Source organism: Hyperolius riggenbachi, chromosome 4, assembly GCF_040937935.1.
Source record: "Hyperolius riggenbachi isolate aHypRig1 chromosome 4, aHypRig1.pri, whole genome shotgun sequence".
In the NCBI taxonomy this organism is placed as follows: Eukaryota; Metazoa; Chordata; class Amphibia; order Anura; family Hyperoliidae; genus Hyperolius; species Hyperolius riggenbachi.
In genome coordinates this window covers 52,233,026-52,256,422 of record NC_090649.1, presented here as the reverse complement: position 1 = coordinate 52,256,422, position 23,397 = coordinate 52,233,026, and the positions used below count along the sequence as shown (strand labels likewise).

General features: G+C 46.8%; 1 protein-coding gene across 2 annotated transcripts in view; it reads right to left on the bottom strand.

Annotated features, from left to right (window-relative positions):
• The window catches only part of PINX1 (PIN2 (TERF1) interacting telomerase inhibitor 1), a 183,251-nt gene that overhangs the window by 142,427 nt on the left and 17,427 nt on the right, over positions 1–23,397 (bottom strand). For both annotated transcript variants that reach the window (XM_068279016.1, XM_068279015.1), the window contains exon 5: positions 2,473–2,571. In XM_068279016.1, the coding sequence (XP_068135117.1) occupies positions 2,473–2,571 (99 nt within the window). The remainder of the gene's footprint in view (positions 1–2,472; positions 2,572–23,397) is intronic.

Genomic DNA, 23,397 nt, shown 5'->3' with positions numbered 1-23,397 from the left:
GTTGCTGTTGAAATTTGATTTTTATGGTGACGATACCGCTTTAAACTGTAATATCTCCCACTTGAGCCATAGGGAAACATGGACTAATGTACCTTGCACATTCACTTGTAACTGACAGCTGCTAATATAACTGACAGCAACTGGTATATTTCAGTTCTGACAAAATATTGTCAGAACTGGGCGGGATCACTGTAAGAAGAAAATGGTGAGCTTCTGAGAGGAACTGACGGTGAGGTTAGTATGTAATATTCATTTGCAGCTATGTCATGTGTTTATTTGAAATAATGTTACTTGCTTCAGGTTCTCTTTAAAAAGGAACCTGAAGTGAGAGGGGTATGGAGGCTGCCATATTTATTTTCTTCTAAACAATGCAAATAGCCTGGCATCCTGCTGATCCTCTGCCTCTAAAGGTGCCCATAAATTACTCGATTCTCCTGTTTGAAAGACCAATCGATTCAACCATCCTATCTGATCAGGGGGAGAATAGTTTATGTTCCATTCTGCTAGGTAGAAGGAAATTGACGGAATCGGCTGCTGTTCACCTGATTTTGATCGACAGAATCGATTTGGTTCCAGAGCGTGAAGGCACAACATCATTCAGCTTGAGTAGAAGGAACTTGCTGGCAATGTGTGGGCCACTAATCCATCGACTTTACATTTCAGGCTTCAAGAGAAACCGTGACCAAGGATTGAACTTCATCCCAATCAGTAGCTGATACCCTCTTTCCCATGAGAAATCTTTTCCTTTTCTTAAACGGATCATCAGGGGGCGCTATATGACTGATATTGTGGTGAAACCCCTCCCACAGTGTGATGTCAGGACCATGGTCCTGACATCACACTGGGGGAGCCTTGTTGCATTGTGGGAAATAACAGCAGTTTCCAACTGCCAAAAAAAAACAAGCAGCAGCTACTTCCACTGACATCACCTGCCAGCAGTAAAAACGTCACCATTTGATAAATGTCAGAATGTAAAAGAGAGAGAGGAGAGATTTCACAATGGGCAAACACTGACTAAATCATTTATACATCATTATTGTAAAAATTAAGCACTTTTGTTCATTACATTTTCACTGGAGTTCCTCTTTCAGTATCTTCACTTGAAGGAGAGGAGTCTAGATTCTGTGCGTTTCTTGCAATAAAAACTAGTTAGAATACATACGTATCCCCATTGACAAATTGTTATTTCTTGTTGTTTTTGTCTCAAGTGGTAGAGAGTTCCTTACATAACAGGATGGAAATTTTAGATGAAGCGGGTTGACTAAGTGGTCCCCATATTTCGTCGTGCGTGTGGTCTGGGGGGTGGAGGTGTCAGAAAGAGGCGCTCTGAGTTCTGAACTCCAGATATTGGCATAGGCGAGTAGCTAGATGGCCGAAGTCTGACTAATAGTAGCGGGACCTCAGATATTGGCAATAGGTGGAACAGGGATGGTGGGCATGGGGGGGAAGCAGGGGCTGTGGGCTTTGGTTGATGATGAAGAGGAGGTAGTTAGTGTGAGTTATAGGTAATGATAACCCATAGTAGAATATCGTTAACATTACTGACATGGCCTCAATTCACTAAGATCATGCTAGAGATAATAAGGCAAGAGAAAAACGTACCACCAGACAGTGAGAGAGTTATTGTATCTCTTCATTCCTTAAGTTACCTCCTCTGTAGTTATTTTCACACGCAGTTAATTAACAGCCTGTCTTTAACTCTGGAGTTATTTTAAGGATTGGAGAGTTAACTTAAAGACAGAAGAGTTAACTTTAGGTTTGCCTGAGATAATGTTTCCCGAATACTACATGCCTTATCACCATGGTAACAACTCTAGAAACATTATTAAAGACAGAAGACAAGCTTAGTGAATTGAGGCTAATTGTCACCACAGGCACGAGCTGGAGCCCGAATAAACAGGTGCTCTTATTAAATGTAGGCATGCCAGTTGCATATTAAACTATATACCCCCTGGTGTAGCAGAGTGTTATGGCAAAACATGCAGGGGGAGGGTGGAGGAAGTTCCCGAAGCATGGTATATCAAAGCAGCAATGCAGCGTGACATATACACACACACAAGCTAATATACTTATCCAAGACGATATACTGTACGTATCTAGTTACAGCACAACAAAGGAATGACAACAACAAGTCTACTTCAAGTAACTAGTTTTAAGTTTTCTGCACCACTGAGATCATCCCTGGCAGTCACTGCAGGCTCTATGGCCGCTTCTGTACGGCTATCAGCAGCTGAGCATTATGCATCTTTCTGTGGATTGCTGCAGGGACTATATACACACACACACACACACACACACACACACACACACACACACACACACGTCACCGGTGTGTGCTGAGAGTGCACTGTCCAGCCCCCGCAGGCACAAGACAATTACCCTCCCGTCTCCCCGCAGAGATGAAGGCGCGCGCTCTCTATTAGTCTGGGTTACGGCCTCGGCAGAGAGCAGCTGCGGAAGGACAAGGCTCACCTTTGGCGAACTTCATGTAATGCACCCGCTTCTTAGATGACTTGGACTTCTCCTCCAGACTGAAGGACTTCTTGCTGTCACTAGCGGGGGCCTCTGAAACTAGAGAGAAAAGTAAAGTCATTTACAGCACAGCCCCTTGTCTCTACATGGGAAAAAGACAGTAACCAAGCAGCTAGGGGTGACGCAGTCCCACAAGGATAAAGAAAACTGAACACCCTTTTCTGGAGGGAGGGAAAAAAAAAGTTTGAAGAGCAAAAAAAAAATAAATAAACTGGATAAAGTCCAGAATATTATTCACTTATTAAAGTGGACCTGAACTCTTGCACAAGGCACAAAAGGAAATCATAGAGAAATGCACCCTGTATGCATTTAGAGCGTTTAGCCTGTCTAATTCTCCCCATCTGTGACTAATCACAAGTTGTAATTTGATCCCTCAGCTGTGTCAGCTGACTGCCACGGCAGAAAAGCTCATGTGAAAGCACAGGATGTTAACAATATGTCAGCTTCCATGAAAGCAGGAAGTAGACACTGCATATTTATTGCAGGATTTTTTATCAGCTGTAACAAAGGAATGTTTTACTGCCATTGGACAACACCCCTCGTGAGGATAAGGTGCAGCATGCGCTGTATGGCACACTTCAGTATAGTATATCTATCCATCTTCCCTCTGTCTTGCTTCCTTGCTTCCAGTGCCCTGTGCAGCTTCTGAACTGGCCACTAAAGCTCCTAGCTCATGGTCATGTGACCACATCAGGCCTGGAGCTCTAGTGGCTAGATCAGAAGCTGGCGGGGTTATGAGAGGATGCCACTAAGAGCTTTAAAGATTACAAACCGCACTGTCTCTGCACAGATCATTGAGCTCCTCGGCCATTTCGATACTAAGGGCCGAATAATGAAGGGTGCTTTTAAGATCGTGACTGCCCTAAGGAATTTCCATACGTCCTGTAGGTTGTTGGACTACAGGCTGAGGCCCAGCTTATTGAAGAAGGGCCTGTTTGTAGCTCTCTTCAGGGAGTTTGTAGCTTCCCCGAACCTGGCAATCGGATTGCTGTTTAACTATAGCAAAACTCTCACCGATAACTAGTTGCAGCGGATGAAAAAAAAAACTCTTGCTTGGCAAAAAAAAAAATACTCAAGATGGCCGATCGACCATCCGTTTCAATCATTATAATCGAACTGGATGAATATCGGTGCCGCCAGATGCATGCCCGACTGACGGATGTGCTCATTTTCGGGCCGAAATTGGTTGCATCAAATCGGCCGGACATGCTGCAAGAGGTTGGGTCATCGTGGTTGGTCGGCTGCATGGTGGCAAACGGCGAGCAATATCGGGAAAAGCGACAAAACCCCTTATGCTGCCCCCCCCAATGATCTACATACCCCCCTAGTGCCCAGTGCACTATACATTGCGTCCATCGCTGGCACCGGGATCCGTCCTTTGTCTATACATGCGTCCCACGTGTTTGCCAGCGTATGGGCGCGTGTGATGTCACAGGCTCACCCACGTTACTCCAGCAACCACGTGGAGCGCGTGTATGGACAAAGGACCCAGCCCGGAGGCAGTGTAGAAGTGGACAGGCATGTATAGTGCACTTAGGGTGGAGACACATTTAGCATGGGGGGGGTCAACGTCAGGCCAGCGGGGTGGCACCACAAGCCCGATTCTGGATTGATTTCAGCATGGAATTGATCAGGAATTGGCCTGCGGAGTGTGGGCAAGCAACAGATCTCTCTCCGCTCAGATTTAATCAGAGAGGGATCTGTCTCTTGGTCGATTTGCCCATACATTATCTGATGTACAAGCACTTTTATGCTGGGAATACACAGTTCGTTTTGTTGCTGATTAGATGGTTCGATAGTTTCCGACATGTCCAATCTTCCTTTCGATTATTTTGCCGCTCGATTTCTGATAGAAGTGAGTGGAAAAAAGAAAAACGAGAGGAAGATAAGAATAGAGAGCTGAATCGAGCGGCAAAAACGATCGAGAGCAGAAACACATGGCAGAAACGAACCATGTATTCCCATATTCCCAGCATTAGAGGCAGAAACAGATTACAAAAAAAAAAGAGAAGTTCCTTCTGGTCATAGTGTCCTTAACTAATCCAAAATAGGAAGCTTTATGTTATGTGCATGCTGAGATAAGCATACTTAGCTACTGTAGCTAAGGGGGGAAAAAAACAAAAACTTTCCCACAATCCCCGTGGCGCTTCACAGTTCCTGCAGTTACAGTACGGCAAAGGCAACCAGACCAGGTAAAAGGCAAAAAATAAATAAACTGGGGGACATATACAAACCTATTTTAGGGGGGGGGGAGGAGGGGGGGTTGTTTTTTTTGAGGAACTTTTTTGGCAATTTATTATTTTTGCATGTTGCAACCCCCTTTAAAATCCACAGAACTCATGCACTTGGGAAATGATGATTTGCATGTAGGGTGAACAGGAACTAATACAAAGAGTCTCATCAAGCCATTACATTCACAAAATACATATGATGCGACTTAACATTAGTAATAACTTACATAAAGATTCAAGACAGTTGAAAGATGAATGAATAATAAAATCACATTTATTTCAAGAATACTAAAAATACCTACAAAGGCGCCTGTACATAACTTGTGACAATACAAATAACACACCCTTAAGGGGGAATACAGGAAGAAACATACAGTCAGCATATATTGTAGCAAATGGGGCCTAAAAGGACTTTCATAAACTTTGAAGACAAGTGAGAACAAGCAGCTCGCTGTGGAGAAAATGTTCAATGGAAACCTCCCGGCCCATTTCTTCGCGAATTGGTTACTTCCTCAGAGGTTCCGCAAACAAACCGACAATGCAGCAAGCTGGGTCACACTGCCTAAAAGTGGTGAGATAATCTGTAGACTACAGAACAAGCCAGACCGTACGGGGGCGATCCAATCCGGGGCACAAGCAGGATAGTGGAGCAGCATGAAACTTAATCCTTCATGGATCCTCTGAGGAAGCAGACTTTTATCCACGAAACGTGTCAGGGCATTTCCACTGGAAAATTTCCCCACAGTCGGCTACTTGCACTCATTTGTCTTGTAAGTTTCTTTAGGAAAAAAAACTTTTACATCTCTTTTTATACACTGCATGCCATGCCGGCTGTACGTTTCTTCCTGTTTTGCCCCCTTGAGGTGGAATTTTTGTCACAAGTTAGGCCCTGCCCTTTTTACGGTAGATCAGGTTAATGAGGCTGAAATAAATATGCAATTTATTATTCATTCAGCTTAGAAATGTAATGAAGCTTTATTAGAAGTTGAGTCCGCAAATTGTAACAGTCAGATTGCCCCATACACATGCTAGATTAAACTAGAGAGATCGCTAAATAAAACTGAGGATCTAGCGTGTGAACATCAGCCGGGCGGATCAAATTGGCTGATCGCTGACCAAAAGCATTGTTCTCTCCGCTCACTTGTGCCTCTGTCAGCCCTCCACCCCACCCCCCACAGACATAGCAACAGAATGAGTCTCTAGCATGCAGGCTAGCGGCGCATCTGCACAGTGTTTGCTCCGTATGTCGCCCAAGGGATCCGGGTAACAATCCCTCGCTGGCAACTTTCCACGTGCATGTTTACAGAGCTCAAGTGGTCATCCAAATATTCACAGTACGGTGTGGGAAATACCCCTGGTTTGTCTATAAATCTGCCTCCCATTGGGTTACACAGTAGTAAACCTACATAGCTCCAACATGGAAGGAAGGCTAGAGAAGCTGAGGAGTAAGGATGACCCTGCTTAGGAGAACTCGTGGAGAACCATGCGATCAGTCTGATCAGCTGATAGATTTGTAAGGTTCTGATTCGCTGTGATGACTTCCTGGTTTGAAGCATGATCATAACCAGCAAATCAGAGCCTTACAAATGTATCAGCTGATTAAACTGATCGCATGCTTCTCTGAGTTCTCATAGGCATTGCCATTCATATTTAGGAGCTCTGCTGTTCATGTGGACATTGAAGAAGTCCAGGTATGGCTACCTTGTAAATTTTGTGAGTTCAGGTACCATTTAAAGGGATACTGTAGGGGGGGTCGGGGGAAAATGAGCTGAACTTACCCGGGGCTTCTAATGGTCCCCCGCAGACATCCTGTGCCCGCGCAGCCACTCACCGATGCTCCGGCTCCGCCTCCGGTTCACTTCTGGAATTTCTGACTTTAAAGTCAGAAAACCACTGTGCCTGCGTTGCCGTGTCCTCGATCCCGCTGATGTCATCAAGAGCGCACAACGCAGGCCCAGTATGGTCTGTGTCTGCGCAGTACACTCCTGGTGACATCAGCGGAAGCGAGGACACGGCAACGCAGGCGCAGTGGTTTTCTGACTTTAAAGTCAGAAATTCCAGAAGTGAACCGGAGGCGGGGCCGGAGCATTGGGGAGTGGCTGCGCCAACACAGGATGTCTGCGGGGGACCATTAGAAGCCCCGGGTAAGTTCAGCTCATTTTCCCCCGACCCCCCTACAGTATCCCTTTAATTGCTGCAACAGTTTCTAAAGTATAAGGCACTGGAAAAATTACCTCAGCCCCGGAGATTAAAATTACAGTGCAGCATCAGATATCAATAGTAAGACTGCTGCTAGGAACAATTCCCAACTGGTTTTCATCCATGCTTAAAGAGGATCTACAGACAAAACGTAACAGGGAGAGATCTGCCATGTTTTATTTGGAGTAAAGTTAAAGGAAATCTACTTTAAGTTTTTACTGTTTTATTGTTTTTTTCTCAATGACACATTCAAGTATGCCAGAGCTAAATTCTTTGAACTATTGACCCTTTTTATCCCTTTCTTGCTCTCAGAAGCCATTTTCTGCTAGGAAAGTGTTTTATAGGTGTAATCTTATCAGTGAGGGTCACACTGTAGTCTGGCCCAGTCCTGACTCAGACAGGAACTGCCACTTACATACCTGATGTTTAACCCTTTCAGGCAGAGAAAGAAAAAAATGAACACAGCAGTTATTTGTGTGCTTGGCACTGTACATACACATGTCTATCTAATCATGTCACAAAGAGTATCCTTTTACGGCCAGTGCACACCAAAAACCGTTAACGGATCCACTAACTGTTTTTGAAGCGGTTTTCCTGAGCTATTTTCTAAACATGCCTAGCATTTTTTAGAGTTTTTTTGTAGCAGGTTTTATATTTTGTTACAGTAAAGCTGTTACTGAACAGCTTCTCTAACAAAAATGCTGGGAAAACTGCTCTGATCAGGCGTTTTTCAGAGCAGTTTTCCACTTTCCTATACTTTAGCATTGAGGCAGAAACGCCTCAGAAATCTCAAAAATGCAGCAGGACCCGAGTTTGCGTTTGGGGGAAAAACGAGCCGCTCTGGTGTGCACCATCCCATTCACTTATATTAGCCAAGTGGTTTTCAGCCCGCAAGCGTTTTAAAAACCGTTCAGAACCGCTCTCTTGGTATGCACCAGCTCTCAATGAAACTTCTACTCATCAGTTAACGGAAAAAAGTATTAGGAAGAAACGGGACCCAGGGCAAGATAGCAGTTTTTGCCCACTGCTAATGGTCACCTGGCCTTTTTAGTAAGATTTGATAGGGGGGTTGCATCCACCAGGCCCCTAGACTCTCTCCAGGCCCTAGGCAACTTTCTAGGTTTGCCTTGTGGATGATCCGGCTCTGGTGTTTACCTGCAGAAGCTGCTGAAGAAAATCAATATGGCGTCGCTTCCTGTATTGAGATCGAAATGAAAACGGTCTTTCTGTTGTCACCCAGAACTATAAACTGCCATCAGCCATTAGAATTTCAAGAGGAACTGTAACGCAGAATTGAGCTTCATCCCAATCAGTAGCTGGTACCCCCTTTCCCATGAGAAATCTTTTCCTTTTCACAGACGGATCACCAGGGGGTCTGTATGGCTGATATTATGGTGAAACCCTTCCCACAGTGTGGTGCTGACAGTTTGCTGTCTGTGAATCTCATTCCATTGTGGGAAATAGCTGCTGCCAAAGTAACCAGTATCTCCCTCTGTGCATATGTATATCTATAAAAAACAACCTTTTAGCCCTAGCCCATTGTTAGGGGGTGTGGTTATAGATAATGGCAGTTAGTGCTGTCTTTTTTTTCATATTTGCCAAAAGCAAAGATGAGGACCTGCAGGCTGATTGTGGATCAAACAATGTGAACAAATTACATGGTGAATATCAATCACTTCTTGATATCGCTTTTTTTTTTTACTTTACCCTTTGCCATGTATCTATTTTTTTCCCCTTTTTGCTTAGGTTTGTCTTTAGTGTTGTCAGTGAGGTGTGATCCAAGAATAATGGCAAGTGTGGTCCTGTGTCCAGCATAGGAGGAATCACTGTCCCTCGTCCAAGAGCCCCAGTACAGGGGACAGTGCACTGGGGCTAGAAAGATATCATCTGGTCAGGTGAGCTAGCTAGATGAGGACAGCAAGACAATCATGTTTTTATGTACCTGGTTAAAAATCTGTGCTGCAACACTGCCACCATGTGGCTCATATAGAGATCTACCGTGGATTGGGAGAAAAAAAAAGCGAAATTCCGGGCACCTTCCGTCCAATCTGTTTATTGGCAGTGGCATCAAATTAGATGGCTTGTGTATGGCACATCCATGTGGTGGATACTCCGATGATGGCGAGATGGAGGTGAGGGGGCACCGGGCACCAGATGGGGCTTGCGACAGCCGTTTCGCGTCTCACCGGACGCTTGGTCACGCTGCGCTCCAATACAGTGTGACCAAGCGTCCGGTGAGACGCGAAACGGCCGTCGCAAGCCCCATCTGGTGCCCGGTGCCCCCTCACCTCCATCTCACCATCATCTGAGTATCCACCACATGGATGTGCCATACACAAGCCATCTAATTTGATGCCACTGCCAATAAACAGATTGGACGGAAGGTGCCCGGAATTTCGCTTCTTTTTTCTCCCAATACACGGTATGCATGATCTTTCTTCACAGTATCCGTTGTGCACACGTTCCAGCAGTAAGGATTCTGGAAGACGTCGGTGATCTGGTGAGAACTGTTTAACCCCTACTATACTCACACTGTCTCCACACAAGCCAGCATAGGGAGTGCCACTTTGAACTTTTTCTGCCTAATCATATAGAGATCTACTCTTCAAATTACTAATATGGGATACCAATGCCTTTTGAATCACACATTATAAAGTTATGTCCGTGTATTACAGATTGCCCAGTAATCTCATGGTGAACCAGAACTCCTAGGAGTGTTTATGGTGCTGAAAGGGATCCAAAAGCCTCCATGCGAAAATGCTATGTTACCACTTGAGGACCGCAGTGTTATGGCCCATACTCTCGGGCTGCAAAAGTGGCCTGTCGCCAGCACACGTGAGCTCGTCGCCAGGTCCCTCCGCATACACACGGCGGAGGGACCTGGCAACTAATGCAGCGGAAGCTGTCGCTGTTGTTCCTCCCCCCGCCGGAAGTTGATGGTACTCCCTGGGTGTTGCTGTCGCTAGTCCGCATACTCATGCGGACTAGCAACAGCTGCGGCGGAAACTGTCACCAGGCAATTGACCGCGCCAATCGCCTGGCGACAGCAGCGGCGAGCGACGGTTCGGGGTGCGCGCCCGTGCAATGGCTCATACTCACTTCAGCCTATCACAGCGGATCGCTTCCCTGTGTCCCAGGGGGACAGCCATGTCACACGGCTGTCCCCAGTACAGCGCTGCTCGGAGACTCAAGGCGGACCTCCGCCTTCCAAGCAGGAGATGTGCGCACAGCCTGCTCGCAATCTCCTGCTAGCCCCATAGACAGCCGTTCACACCAATCGGCGTGGAGCGATCCTGGGGCTGCCGCACTGCTCACACCAATTGGCGTGGAGCAGTCGGCAAGTAGTTAAACAGAATCTTGCCTTCTTAAAACAAGGTATTTGTTATTATTCAGGTTGGAGTGAGCATATGATGGCTCCCACAATGCTTCACTCACTGCTGAATATGCAAATCATCCCTTTGTTGACCCAGATAGTTAAATACACCTCGTTCTCTGTAAGTAGGAAATAAGGGGCAACAGCCCTCCACCAAGGGTGGACTCAGGAACTGTATAAGCAGACAGAGGCGCCAAAAGGATAAAATATTCTAAAATGTTTAAAATGAGAGGAGGCAGAGGTGGACTTACCTCCCCCAAGCAGACACACACAAGTGTGGTGTATATTCAAAACAACAAAGATGTATTTATATACTCCAGAAAGTGCAACGCATTTCGCGGGCATCACCCGCTTCATCAGGCAATAGAAACGGAGCACAAAACTAAAATAAGTCTAGTGCAAAGCCCAGCGCTTCTGTCGATTTCATATATTGTTACAGTAAAGCTGTTACTGAACAGCTACTGTAACAAAAACGCTTGGAAAGTCACTCTGATCTACAGTTTTTCAGAGCAGTTTTCCACGTTCCTATACTTTAACATTGAGGCAGAAACCTCTCAGAAGTCTAAAGCTCCAGAGTTTGCGTTTGTGGAAAAAACTAACCGCTCTGGTGTGCACCAGCCCATTGAAATACATTAGCCAAGCAGTTTTCAAACCGCTAGTGTTTTTAACAACACTCCAGAACCGCTCTGGTGTGCACTCGCCCTTACAGATTATCCAGCGAGCTCATGGTGAACCAGAACTCCTAGGAGTGTGTGAGGGGCTACAAAGGACCAAAAAGCCCTCTTACTAAGATGCTATGAAAAACAGAGGTTTGCCTTATTAAAACAAAGTATTTTAGATTTTTATGGCTGGCGTGAGCATATGATATCTCCCACAATACATCACTGCTGAATATGCAAATCAACCTTTGTAGTCGCTGTAATCTAAACACACATCCAGAACCGCTTGTTTTGCATTACAATCTATTGTATACAATGTACATTATTACACAGGTGTAATTTACAGTATACTGGCCAAAAGGAATATGCTTACAAAAAAAATAAAAAAAAATAAAAAAATTACTAAATGGCACTTTTCTTTGGCCTCGAACAAACTGGTACTTATGCCATAATGTATCTGGTAGTCTTGTAAAGTTGCAACAGTATATACTGTAGTTAGGAAAAAAAAAATAAAAAAAATAAAAATAAAAAAAACACACTATCCTGAAACTTCACATCAATTGATCCAGAGAAAGAAGAAAAACCTACAAGGCAGGGATCAATTAGCCCTGAAAATGGAAAAAAAAAAAAATTCCTTCCAGGCTCCAGATAGCAATTAGATAAAAGTCCTGCATCAACATCATCGAGAATCACCTAGTAATTATAGCTGTACGGGACGGTAAAGAACACTTTTCTAAAGTGTTCTTTTCTAAACAGGCAAAAAAAAAAAACAATTCTCCATGCGCGATCACGTGCACAGGCCTAGGGATAAAAATCTCACTTGCCAAGCTTTTGCATTGCCCTCTGACATATTTATACATGTTAATCAGATCACCGCTTAGCCATCTTTTTTCCCAGCTAAATAAGCCCAGTTCATCTAACCTTTCTTGTTAGGTGAGACCTCCCATATCTCTCATCAGTTTAGTTGCTTGCGCTGGTTTCTCTGCACCTGCTCTAATGCTATGCACACACGCTCATCAAAAGTGGGTTGTAACATCCAACAAATTACAGGATTTCGCCATATCGGACAACAGTTGTGTAAAGACAGGTAGGCGAGCGACCGATATCCAGTACTTTGTCTGATCCACCTGCTGGATGAACACAGATGACTGTTGGGCAGATATGGTGCAGTCAGCCAGGTGTGTACAAGGTTGGTTAAGTGACATTGTTCTACAGAATGCGCGCATGTCGTGTATAATGTTTCTTTCGCTTGCGCGCATAGAATTTAAATGAGTTGGTTGCTTCAAATATCTGTGTGTGGACAAGGTCATTGGAAAGACTCATCTGTCTCCAGCAAAGTCGTTTCTGTGATGTTGGTTGTTTGCGGAGAGTTTTGTTGAGTGCTAACGGACCTTAAAGAGACTCCGTAACAAAAATTGCATCCTGTTTTTTATCATCCTACAAGTTCCAAAAGCTATTCTAATGTGTTCTGGCTTACTGCAGCACTTTCTGCTATCACTGTCTCTGTAATAAATCAATGTATCTTTCCCCTGTCAGACTTGTCAGCCTGTGTCTGGAAGGCTGCCAAGTTCTTCAGTGTTGTGGTTCTGCTATGAATCCTCCCTTCCAGGCCCCTCTATTCACACTGCCTGTGTATTATTTAGATTAGGGCAGCTTCTCTCTTCTCTCTTATCTTTTACAAGCTGGATAAATCCTCCTCTGAGCTGGCTGGGCTTTCACATACTGAAGAATTACAGACAAGGGCAAAGCTGTTTGCAGGAGAAAAAAGAGCAGCCTGAAACTTCAGTGCATGAGAGATGCAGGGAGAAAGAAACACACAAATGATCTCTTGAGATTCAAAAGGAAGGCTGTATACAGCCTGCTTGTGTATGGTTGTATTTTCTATGTGTGGACATACAGTACATCAACCTACTTCCTGTTTTGGTGGCCATTTTGTTTGTTTATAAACAAACTTTTTAAAACTGTTTTTAACCACTTTTAATGCGGCGAGGAGCGGCGAAATTGTGACAGAGGGTAATAGGAGATGTCCCCTAACGCACTGGTATGTTTACTTTTGTGCGATTTTAACAATACAGATTCTCTTTAAAGGAAACATCAAGCACATTTTTCTGCCCCATGATATACTTACCGGGGGCTTCCTCCTTGAAGCAGACATGTCCCACGCAGCATCATTGCTCACAGCTGCCGGCCTGGGGTCCCCACCAGTGCAGAGCCCGACCTCCTCTACTGCGCCGCAGTCAATCAAGTCCACGTTGTCCGCAGCATGCTGCGCAGACGCAGTAGTTCTGCGCCTGTGCAGTACACTGCGGACAACGTGGACTTGATTCACAGCAGTGCTTTACGCAGGCGCAGTAAGGATGACCTCGAGGTCGGCCTCTGCAACGCTGGATAACCCGGGCTGGCGCCTGTGAGCAATGCTGCTGCGTGGGACATGTCTGCTTCAAGTGGCTGGAGGAAGCCCCAGGTAAGTAAGCAACATTTTCTTGATGATTCCTTTAACCACCTAATGGCAAGCAGACTTATACAAACGTCCTGCTAAAGCCTCTTAACGGCTCCAGGACGTATTTATAAGTCAATCAGTGCTGCTGCCGCTGTGCGCGCTCCCGCACGTGCGTTCCTGTGCGAGTGCACGTGAGATTTGTAAGGGATAAAAAAAAACACCATGGAAAAAAATATGTACAGTAGCAGTGTTTATATTCAAACTATAGGGAATGAAATTGAAGAAATTGTGTATTTTTTAATTGTTTTTCATTTTAAAATGCATAGAAAATAAAGTAATTACTGAAAATATATCAACCCCAAAAAGCCCAATTGGTGGTGAAAAAAAACAAGATATAGATCATTTCATTGTGATTAGTAGTGATTAAGCGATTGGCAAATGAAAGGGATGAGAACTGAAAGGTGAAACTCGCTCTTGTCCGTTAGGGTAAAAACCCCTCTGGGGTGAAGTGGTTAAAACTGCATGTCCCTCCTGTAATGCGGTGCCCAGAACTGAATTCCATATTCCAGTGGCAGCCTTACAAGAGAGCTAAACAGGGGCAGTATTATGATAGCATCCCAGGTTTTTATTTCCCTTTAAATTGCATCCCAAATGTAGCGCCCAGGATCGGCTAACTCCAGCACTTTTGTGTTCCCCCCGGGGGTCTCAAAACCTGATGTGAAGATGGAACAACGTGAAACTATGCCAAATGCTTTTCTGCTCGGTGGCAGAATAGAAGTTAGCGTCACCTACACGAGATGCTGGCAGGAGCCTGTGTGCACCGGCCCTTATACTACATGGAGGTGGTAAAATTGGCCAATCAAAACTGAATGTGTACTAGCCCTCAAGTGGACCTGAACTCAGAACTTCCTCTCTGCTCTAAAAGATAAGCAACAGCATAGTAACCTTTAAGGCTCTTTCACAGTGCAACGTTAAAGTCGCCCGTTATAAAATACTTTAACGCAGAGTAACGCACAGCAATGCAAACTCTGTGCGAGATTCACAGTGCACACGTTGCGTTAGTGTGTAGCGTTATTAGAAAGCGCTGCATGTTGTGCGTTTAGCAAGGAATCTGCTGCGTTACGTGTGGTGCACAGGCTCAGTAATGTATTTTTCCCTTTTTTAAAATGTTCCGCATGCGCCGTTTTCGTTCCATAGTAAATACATTTTCTAGAAACAATAGTAATGTTAGGGAGCCTCTATTGTAGAAAAAGGCACTTTATTTAAATACATGCAGACAAAACCTCAAAATCCCTCCCTTTAAAAAAACACCTTAAAAAGGCTGTAAACATTATGAGGTAAAGGACCTAATATAAAGGAGTGCACTCCTAATGTTAATACGTGTATAATTAATCTTCAGGGCCCCCTTGATAAAGTGACAGATGCAGTAAGTCGTTCCTCATAATGTTAAGGTCAGGTGACAGTAGATAATTCTCCAAGTAGCCAGTTAGTGTAAGCAGTAAAGCAAGCAGCAGTAGTAGCAATAGCCAGGCTTCAAATAGCTGGTCGTGTAGTTAGTAATACAGCTGAGCCTCTAGTACACCCCTCATTACATGCGTGGCTGTTATGCCACTCGCATACCCGACTGCACGTGGGCTGCCGTCACGTGACCACGTTAACTCCATTGCCTCCGCTCACTCCCCGACTGTGAAGACCGCTATACTACGCGGCACCTGGAGACGCTTTACAAGGGGGCACGCAGGGAACCCGGTCAGCAAGCCTGATAGCACCGGTAGTACCCGCCCCAACAGGAATGCGCAACAACTTCCCTATGGGCACGTGAGTCATGACGAGCGCCGATCCAGAGACTTGTGCAGTCGGGTATGCGAGTAGCATAACAGCCACGCATGTAATGAGGGGTGTACTAGAGGCTCAGCTGTATTACTAACTACATGACCAGCTATTTGAAGCCTTGCTATTGCTACTACTGCTGCTTGCTTTACTGCTTACACTAACTGGCTACTTGGAGAATTAGCTACTGTCGCCTGACCTTAACATTATGAGGAACGACTTACTGCATCTGTCACTTTATCAAGGGGGCCCTGAAGATTAATTATGCACGTATTAACATTAGGAGTGCACTCCTTTATATTAGGTCCTTTACCTCACGAGGTTTACAGCCTTTTTAAGGTGTTTTTAAAAAGGGAGGGATTTTGGGGTTTTGTCTGCATGTATTTAAATAAAGTGCCTTTTTCTACAATAGAGGCTCCCTAACATTACTATGGTTTCTAAGCTATATTTATAGGTGAGACCTTGGATAAAATTAGGTAAATAATTTAGGTTGATATCCCACTTATTGTGTATCAATACATTTTCTAACATGCGACTTTAACGTCGCACTGTGAAAGTGTATATGCGTTGCGTTAGGGCTGCGTTGTGCGACCTTACCGTCGCATTAAACATAACGTCCTACTGTGTAAGTAGCCTCAAAGAAAAAAACATTTCTTTATTACAGCCAATACCAATCCTGAAATAAATCTGCACTGTTTCTACTTCCTGCATTCATGGAAGCAGACACAGGGTTAACATCCTGTGCTTACAAATTAGCTGTTCTGCCAAGGCAGCCAGCTGATATAACTGAGGTATCAAATTATAACTTGTGATTCATCACAGATGAGGGGGAATTAGACAGGATACACTCTCTAAATACATACAGGGTGCATTTCTCTGTTTTCCTTCAGTCATGTGCAAAAGTTCAGGTCCACTTTAATTCTTATCCAAATAAGAACCCACCGTGCCTCTTAAAAGCCCCATAAGTGTCTGTAGGTGGCGCTGCTGAGGTGGTGAGGCTGCATAGGATGCAGTCTTCTCACCAGTTAGGTATGCAGTAGCCCACTGCAGGCCACTAACTTACTGAGGAGGAGGAGGAGGCAACATAGTGATGTCACAGGATTGAACCACTGGGGGTTGCCTTATCAATTTAGCACTGCCTGAATGCTGCAGCTGCTAGGAGGGAGTAAAACCTGTTTACACCACATGGATCATTTTTTCACCCTGGTATTCTCAGAGTGAGCATTGAAGATTATCCTCTGAGAAAGCTTCTCAGTATAAAATTGTATTGGTTACTACGGGCAACGCCAGCAGCAGGGGAGGACTGGCCCAGGGGGACGGGGGGCAATTGCCCCCCGGGCCGCCCGAATCTTAAGTAATTAGGGCCGGCCACTGCTATACGCAGCGGCCGCAGACATACCACAGGTGACAGGTTCGCAGTGGGGATCGCAACCTCGCGCGATATTTCCCAGCAAGTTGAAGTATCCAATCAAAGAAGGGGCTGAGGCGGCTGGCCGTGGTGTGCCCTTGTGCGTGGCTGCGCCTGCGGTGGATGTGACACAAATAGCTTAGGTCCTCTCCGGCCAGGTGGGTTGACCCTGCTTGACTCCGCCCCCCGCCTGGAGCCATTGCTGCCCGCAACGTGCTGCTGTGCCTGCGGTGTCATCGTGAGTGAGCTGTCTCACTCTTCTGTGCTGGGGGGGCTGGGGGCCTGGAGCTGTGGCTACGAGTGGCTGGCTGGCCTGGCTGGAGGATTCGGACACAGTCCTCCCCTGTGCTGCTGTGCCTGAGGTGTCGTTGAAGTGAGCTGTCTCACTCTTCAGCTTTCTGTGCTGGGGGGGCTGGGGGCCTGGAGCTGCGGCTACGAGTGGCTGGCTGGCTGTCCTGGCTGGAGGAGTCGGACACTCGGGGGGGCTGGGAGTCGGAGATGCCACCTATAGCTGCTTGCTGCTGTGGAGGAGGAGGAGTTGTAGGACTGAGGAGACAGGAGGATAGAGGAGGTCGGGTCCAGGTTGCCAGAGGAGAAGGTGGTTTTTATAAATTTTGTTTCTGTACTTCTTCTCACTTCTTGTCACTGAGTTACTCACACTTTGCTGCCTGCCTGCTACTGCTGTCAAATTCAATTCTCTGTCCAGGCCAGTGCCCTCTGAGTTTTTTTTGTGTGTGATAATCATCCCCATTCTGACCCTGGCCTGAGGGGGAACGTTTTTTCTTGATGTGGTGTGATTGGCGGCAGGGGAGGGGGGAGGCAGGCAGTTAGGCACTGTCAAACAGGTAGTTGGAGGGGGGGGGGGGGGGTAGGTGTCAGACAAGTAGTTTGTATGGTGGGTGGGCAGGAGTGGGGTTAGGCATCACCAGGTAGGTAGGTATGTGTGTGTGTGTGTGGGGGGGGGGGGGTTGTTTAAAGGAGTTATCAGGCATTTTTAATGAAATAAGTGCTACTTACCCTGGCTTCCTCCAGCCCCACGCTCCCAGCATGTCCCTCGCCGCAGCTCTGCAGTCAACCATTCGCTGCCGCTGCCTCCCAGTCCCCGGCGATGGCACCAGTCCGACCTGGATGTCGGCCTGTACTGCGCCTGTGCGAGCAGCACTGTCAATCACCGCCACGTGGACCGGAGTGTACTGCACAGGCGCAGTAGTTCTGCGTCTGCACAGTACGCTCTGGTCCATGTGGCGGTGATTGACAGCGCCGCTCGCACAGGCGCAGTCGGCCTGACGTCATCGCCGGGGGCTGGGAGGCAGCGGCAGCGAACAGCTGACTGCAGAGCTGCGGCAAGGGACATGCTGGGAGCTTGGGGCTGGACGAGCCCTGGGTAAGTAGCACTTATTTTCATAAAAAAAAAAAAAAAAAAAGCCTGATAACTCCTTTAAGGTTAGGCATCAGACACAGACAGGTAGATTGTGCGGAGAAATGGGGTTAGGCATCAGGTACATAGTGTGTGCGTGTGTGTGTGGCTGGGGCTGTTAGTCATCACAATTTGAAGATTTGCACACAAGAAAGATATGGCTTTGGGCTGGGGATGCCTTGAAACGGGCCTCTAGTTTGTGTTGTCCCCCCAGGCCAAAAGGTCCCAGTCCTCCCCTGGCCAGCAGCTTTCCTAATACACTGTACAGGTAGTGTGACAAGACACCACTGTCTCCAATAGAGCCCACTGAGCTGTGCGACATTCAGGGGGCCACACGAGGCTCCGCATCTAATCTCTTTATGTGGTTTTATAAAAACCTCCCCGAGCATTGGCGTGATCCAAAGACTTCCTCTCCTCCGCCGTAAAGCCCTGATCTCCTGTGCAGAACGGACCGTCCTCGCCACATCAAAGAGGGTGTAATCAAAAGATCTGAGTCGCCAGAAATGAAAACCTTTGAAAGCATCTGAACATTTCTTGAGGCGTGAAACTTCTCGGGGCCGCTGATCAATCACTAAATGTATGTCTTTCATAACTCGAGACTGCCCAAATAGCTGACGACAAGAGCTTGCATGTCCCACGCCAGAAGTGACTCAGCTGGCTGCAGCCTCACAGGGGTGTGTCCTGAGTATGCCGGGTCCCCTTCATCCTAATCGTTACACTGCATCCCATTCCTCCTGCTCGCCACAGCGCACCCCATTCCTCCTGCTCGCCACAGCGCACCCCATTCCTCCTGCTCGCCACAGCGCACCCCATTCCTCCTGCTCGCCACAGCGCACCCCATTCCTCCTGCTCGCCACAGCGCATCCCATTCCTCCTGCTCGCCACAGCGCATCCCATTCCTCCTGCTCGCCACAGCGCATCCCATTCCTCCTGCTCGCCACAGCGCACCCCATTCCTCCTGCTCGCCACAGCGCACCCCATTCCTCCTGCTCGCCACAGCGCACCCCATTCCTCCTGCTCGCCACAGCGCACCCCATTTCTCCTGCTCGCCACAGCGCACCCCATTCCTCCTGCTCGCCACAGCGCACCCCATTCCTCCTGCTCGCCACAGCGCACCCCATTCCTCCTGCTCGCCACAGCGCACCCCATTCCTCCTGCTCGCCACAGCGCATCCCATTCCTCCTGCTCGCCACAGCGCATCCCATTCCTCCTGCTCGTCACAGCGCATCCCATTCCTCCTGCTCGTCACAGCGCATCCCATTCCTCCTGCTCGTCACAGCGCATCCCATTCCTCCTGCTCGTCACAGCGCATCCTATTCCTCCTGCTCGTCACAACGCATCTTTATTCATCCTGCTTATCACATTGTATCTTATTCCTCCATCAACTTAAGGGCTCCTTTCCATTAAAAGCGCAGAGCCCAGTGGCGCTGCATGTCACTCCCAGCAGGAGGGGGCTTGCGATCTCATTCATTACTGGGATCGCGGACACAATCACCCCGAAATGCAGGCAACCATACGTGGCGATTCAGCAGTGAATCACAGCGCATGTATGGAAACAGCAGAGAGTGCAGTCTATACACTCTCGGATGTCCCCGCCTGAAAGAACGCTATATGGAAATGAGCCCTAAAATGGTATAAAACTCAGCATTTCTTTTTTGCTTTAACATTCTTTACAGCAAAAAAGGTACCAGAAAACACTGGTAGCAGAACAGCATTCAGTTAAACAGCACTTTTACAGTGGGAAGCTTATCCCATACGCGTCCATATAGACTGCACTTACTGCCGCTGGCCACGCATGCGCACCCGCTCCCTGCTGTTAGCCCAGAGATCAATGAATGGGATTATAGTTCCCATTCAATGATCTAAGTCCCCCACAGAAAAACTGACAGCCTCTTATCAGAGGCCGCGGTCTTTCTGCAGGGAAAAAAAAAAAAAAAAAAAAGTTTCTCATCCTCATGATGCTTCCAGGAAGCGAGATCGATCGCTTCCAGGACTTTTTGACTGTGGTCACCTTGTGGCCAAATAGTAAAACTACACCTACATCCATTTTTCATTTAATACACGAGTTTACATTAAAAATTAGCTGTTTACCTCCCACACCAATAATTACCCAAATAAAATAAAAAAAAAAATAAATAAATAAAAAAACACACACACACACACACACACACACACACACACACACAACATAGTTCATTACCTTAGGGGCTGAACTTATTAGTTGTATTCCCTCTTCACATGCATATTGCATGTGAAGAGGGAATACAACTAATATTTTTTAAATTATAAGCTTGTAAAGAATGATGGACGCAAATTGAAAAAATGCACCTTTATTTCCAAATAAAATATCAGCGCCATAAATTGTGATAGGGACATCATTTAAATGGTATAATAAGCGGGACAAATGGGCAAATAAAATACATGGGTTTTTATTATGGTAGCATGTATCAATTTCAAACTATAATGGCCAAAAACTGAGAAATAATGATTTTCTTCAATTTCTTAATGTTCCCGTTAAAATGGATTTAGAATAAAATAATTCTTAGCAAAATGTACCACCCAAAGAAAGTTGGTGGCGGAAAAAAACAAGATAAAGATCAATTTATTGTGAGAAGTAGTGATAAAGTTATTGGTGAATGAACGGGAGGTGAAAGTAGCTCAGATGCATAAGGTGAACAACACTGTAGGCTACCACTACCACTCCAGTTTATGATCTGGCATTGTACTACTATCTGCATTGTGTTGTGTATCTTATTGCTATTACCTGTATTGTTGTATCTAATGTTTATTACCTGTACTGTAATGTCACCCCTATTATTGTCTGTAATCCTATTTATTGCACAGCGCTTCGCTATATAAATCTAATAAATAATAATAGGCTGAAGTAGTTAAAGTGTACCACAGACGAAGCAACCTGCGTTAATACTATATACTAGTAGGGACATGAGAACAGGCACTTACCCCCTGCCGTCTGTTTAATTATGATCTGCCCTGTGAGCTTGTAAATCCCCCCCCCCCCCCCTGTAAAAACCACTGACTGAGCTTTCTTGCTCGGTACACACGATACGTTTTTCTGCTCCATTTTCCACCCGATCGTTTTTTCCACTTGATTCTCTTATTTTCTGCTGGTTTCTTATCTTTTTCCAGTCACTTCTATGAGAAATCGAGCCAAAAACCAATCGGAAGGAATATCTAGCATGTCAGAAATTATCGAACCCATCTATCGGGGGAAAAAAACGTATGGTGTATTCCCAGCATCAGTCGTCTGCTTGGCCTGGAAGCTCTATAGCTGCGAGAGCAGTCTGCTCAAGCCTGCCCCCCTCTGTGGCTGTGTTCTCCCTGTCTGTAGGCTGAACGCTGAACTGCAACTGTAGGCTGAACTGCTGAAGAATTGGCCGAGTGTGAGCCAGACCTTAGGGCTGGTTCACACTCTGGCGATTCGTCAGCGCTGTGCTGATCGCCGGGATCAGCGAAGCGCTGCTATAATGTATCCCTATAGATACATTCACACTGCAGAGGTCGTGATTTCGATTAATCGCAAATGTGCTGCATGCAGCATTTCGGGGGCGATTGCTCTGTGATTGTCGTTCTATTGAACGGGAATCACAAGCTGTGCAGAATAACGAGATTTAAAAATCGCCACTGCGAGCCGAATGCGATTGCGGGTAAGCAGCGCTCCAAGCGCAGAGTGTGAATTAGCTCTCACAGAGAACAGTGCCTGTGAAGGGAAAAACAGCTCAGTAAACAGATTTATCTACCCAGCTAGTGTCCCAGCTTATCTCTCCCGATCTGAGCCAGGACAGGGGCAATTACAGACCCAAACTACCCTCACAGCAAAAGCTACATGGGGCACCGATGACCCAAACTACATGCACAGCAAAAGCTACATGGGGCACAGAGGACCCAAACTACATGCACAGCAACAGCTACATGGGGCACGGCGGACCCAAACTACCCTCACAGCAAAAGCTACATGGGGCACAGAGGACCCAAACTACATGCACAGCAACAGCTACATGGGGCACGGCGGACCCAAACTACCCTCACAGCAAAAGCTACATAGGGCACAGATGACCCAAACTACATGCACAGCAACAGCTACATGGGGCACGGCGGACCCAAACTACCCTCACAGCAACAGCTACATGGGGCACAGATGACCCAAACTACCCGCACAGCAACAGCTACATGGGGCACGGCGGACCCAAACTACCCTCACAGCAACAGCTACATGGGGCACGGCGGACCCAAACTACCCTCACAGCAACAGCTACATGGGGCACGGCGGACCCAAACTACCCTCACAGCAAAAGCTACATGGGGCACAGAGGACCCAAACTACCCGCACAGCAACAGCTACATGGGGCACGGCGGACTCAAACTACCCTCACTGCAACAGCTACATGGGGCACAGAGGACCCAAACTACCCTCACAGCAAAAGCTACATGGGGCACAGAGGACCCAAACTACCCGCACAGCAACAGCTACATGGGGCACAGATGACCCAAACTACCCTCACAGCAACAGCTACATGGGGCACAGAGGACCCAAACTACCCTCACAGCAAAAGCTACATGGGGCACAGATGACCCAAACTACCCGCACAGCAACAGCTACATGGGGCACAGATGACCCAAACTACCCGCACAGCAACAGCTACATGGGGCACAGAGGACCCAAACTACCCGCACAGCAACAGCTACATGGGGCACAGAGGACCCAAACTACCCGCACAGCAACAGCTACATGGGGCACAGATGACCCAAACTACCCTCACAGCAACAGCTACATGGGGCACAGAGGACCCAAACTACCCTCACTGCAACAGCTACATGGGGCACAGAGGACCCAAACTACCCGCACAGCAACAGCTACATGGGGCACAGATGACCCAAACTACCCTCACAGCAACAGCTACATGGAGCACAGAGGACCCAAACTACCCTCACAGCAACAGCTACATGGGGCACGGCGGACCCAAACTACCCTCACAGCAACAGCTACATGGGGCACAGAGGACCCAAACTACCCTCACAGCAACAGCTACATGGGGCACGGCGGACTCAAACTACCCTCACAGCAACAGCTACATGGGGCACGGCGGACCCAAACTACCCTCACAGCAACAGCTACATGGGGCACAGAGGACCCAAACTACCCGCACTGCAACAGCTACATGGGGCACGGCGGACCCAAACTACCCGCACAGCAACAGCTACATGGGGCACAGATGACCCAAACTATCCTCACAGCAACAGCTACATGGGGCATAGAGGACCCAAACTACCCTCACTGCAACAGCTACAT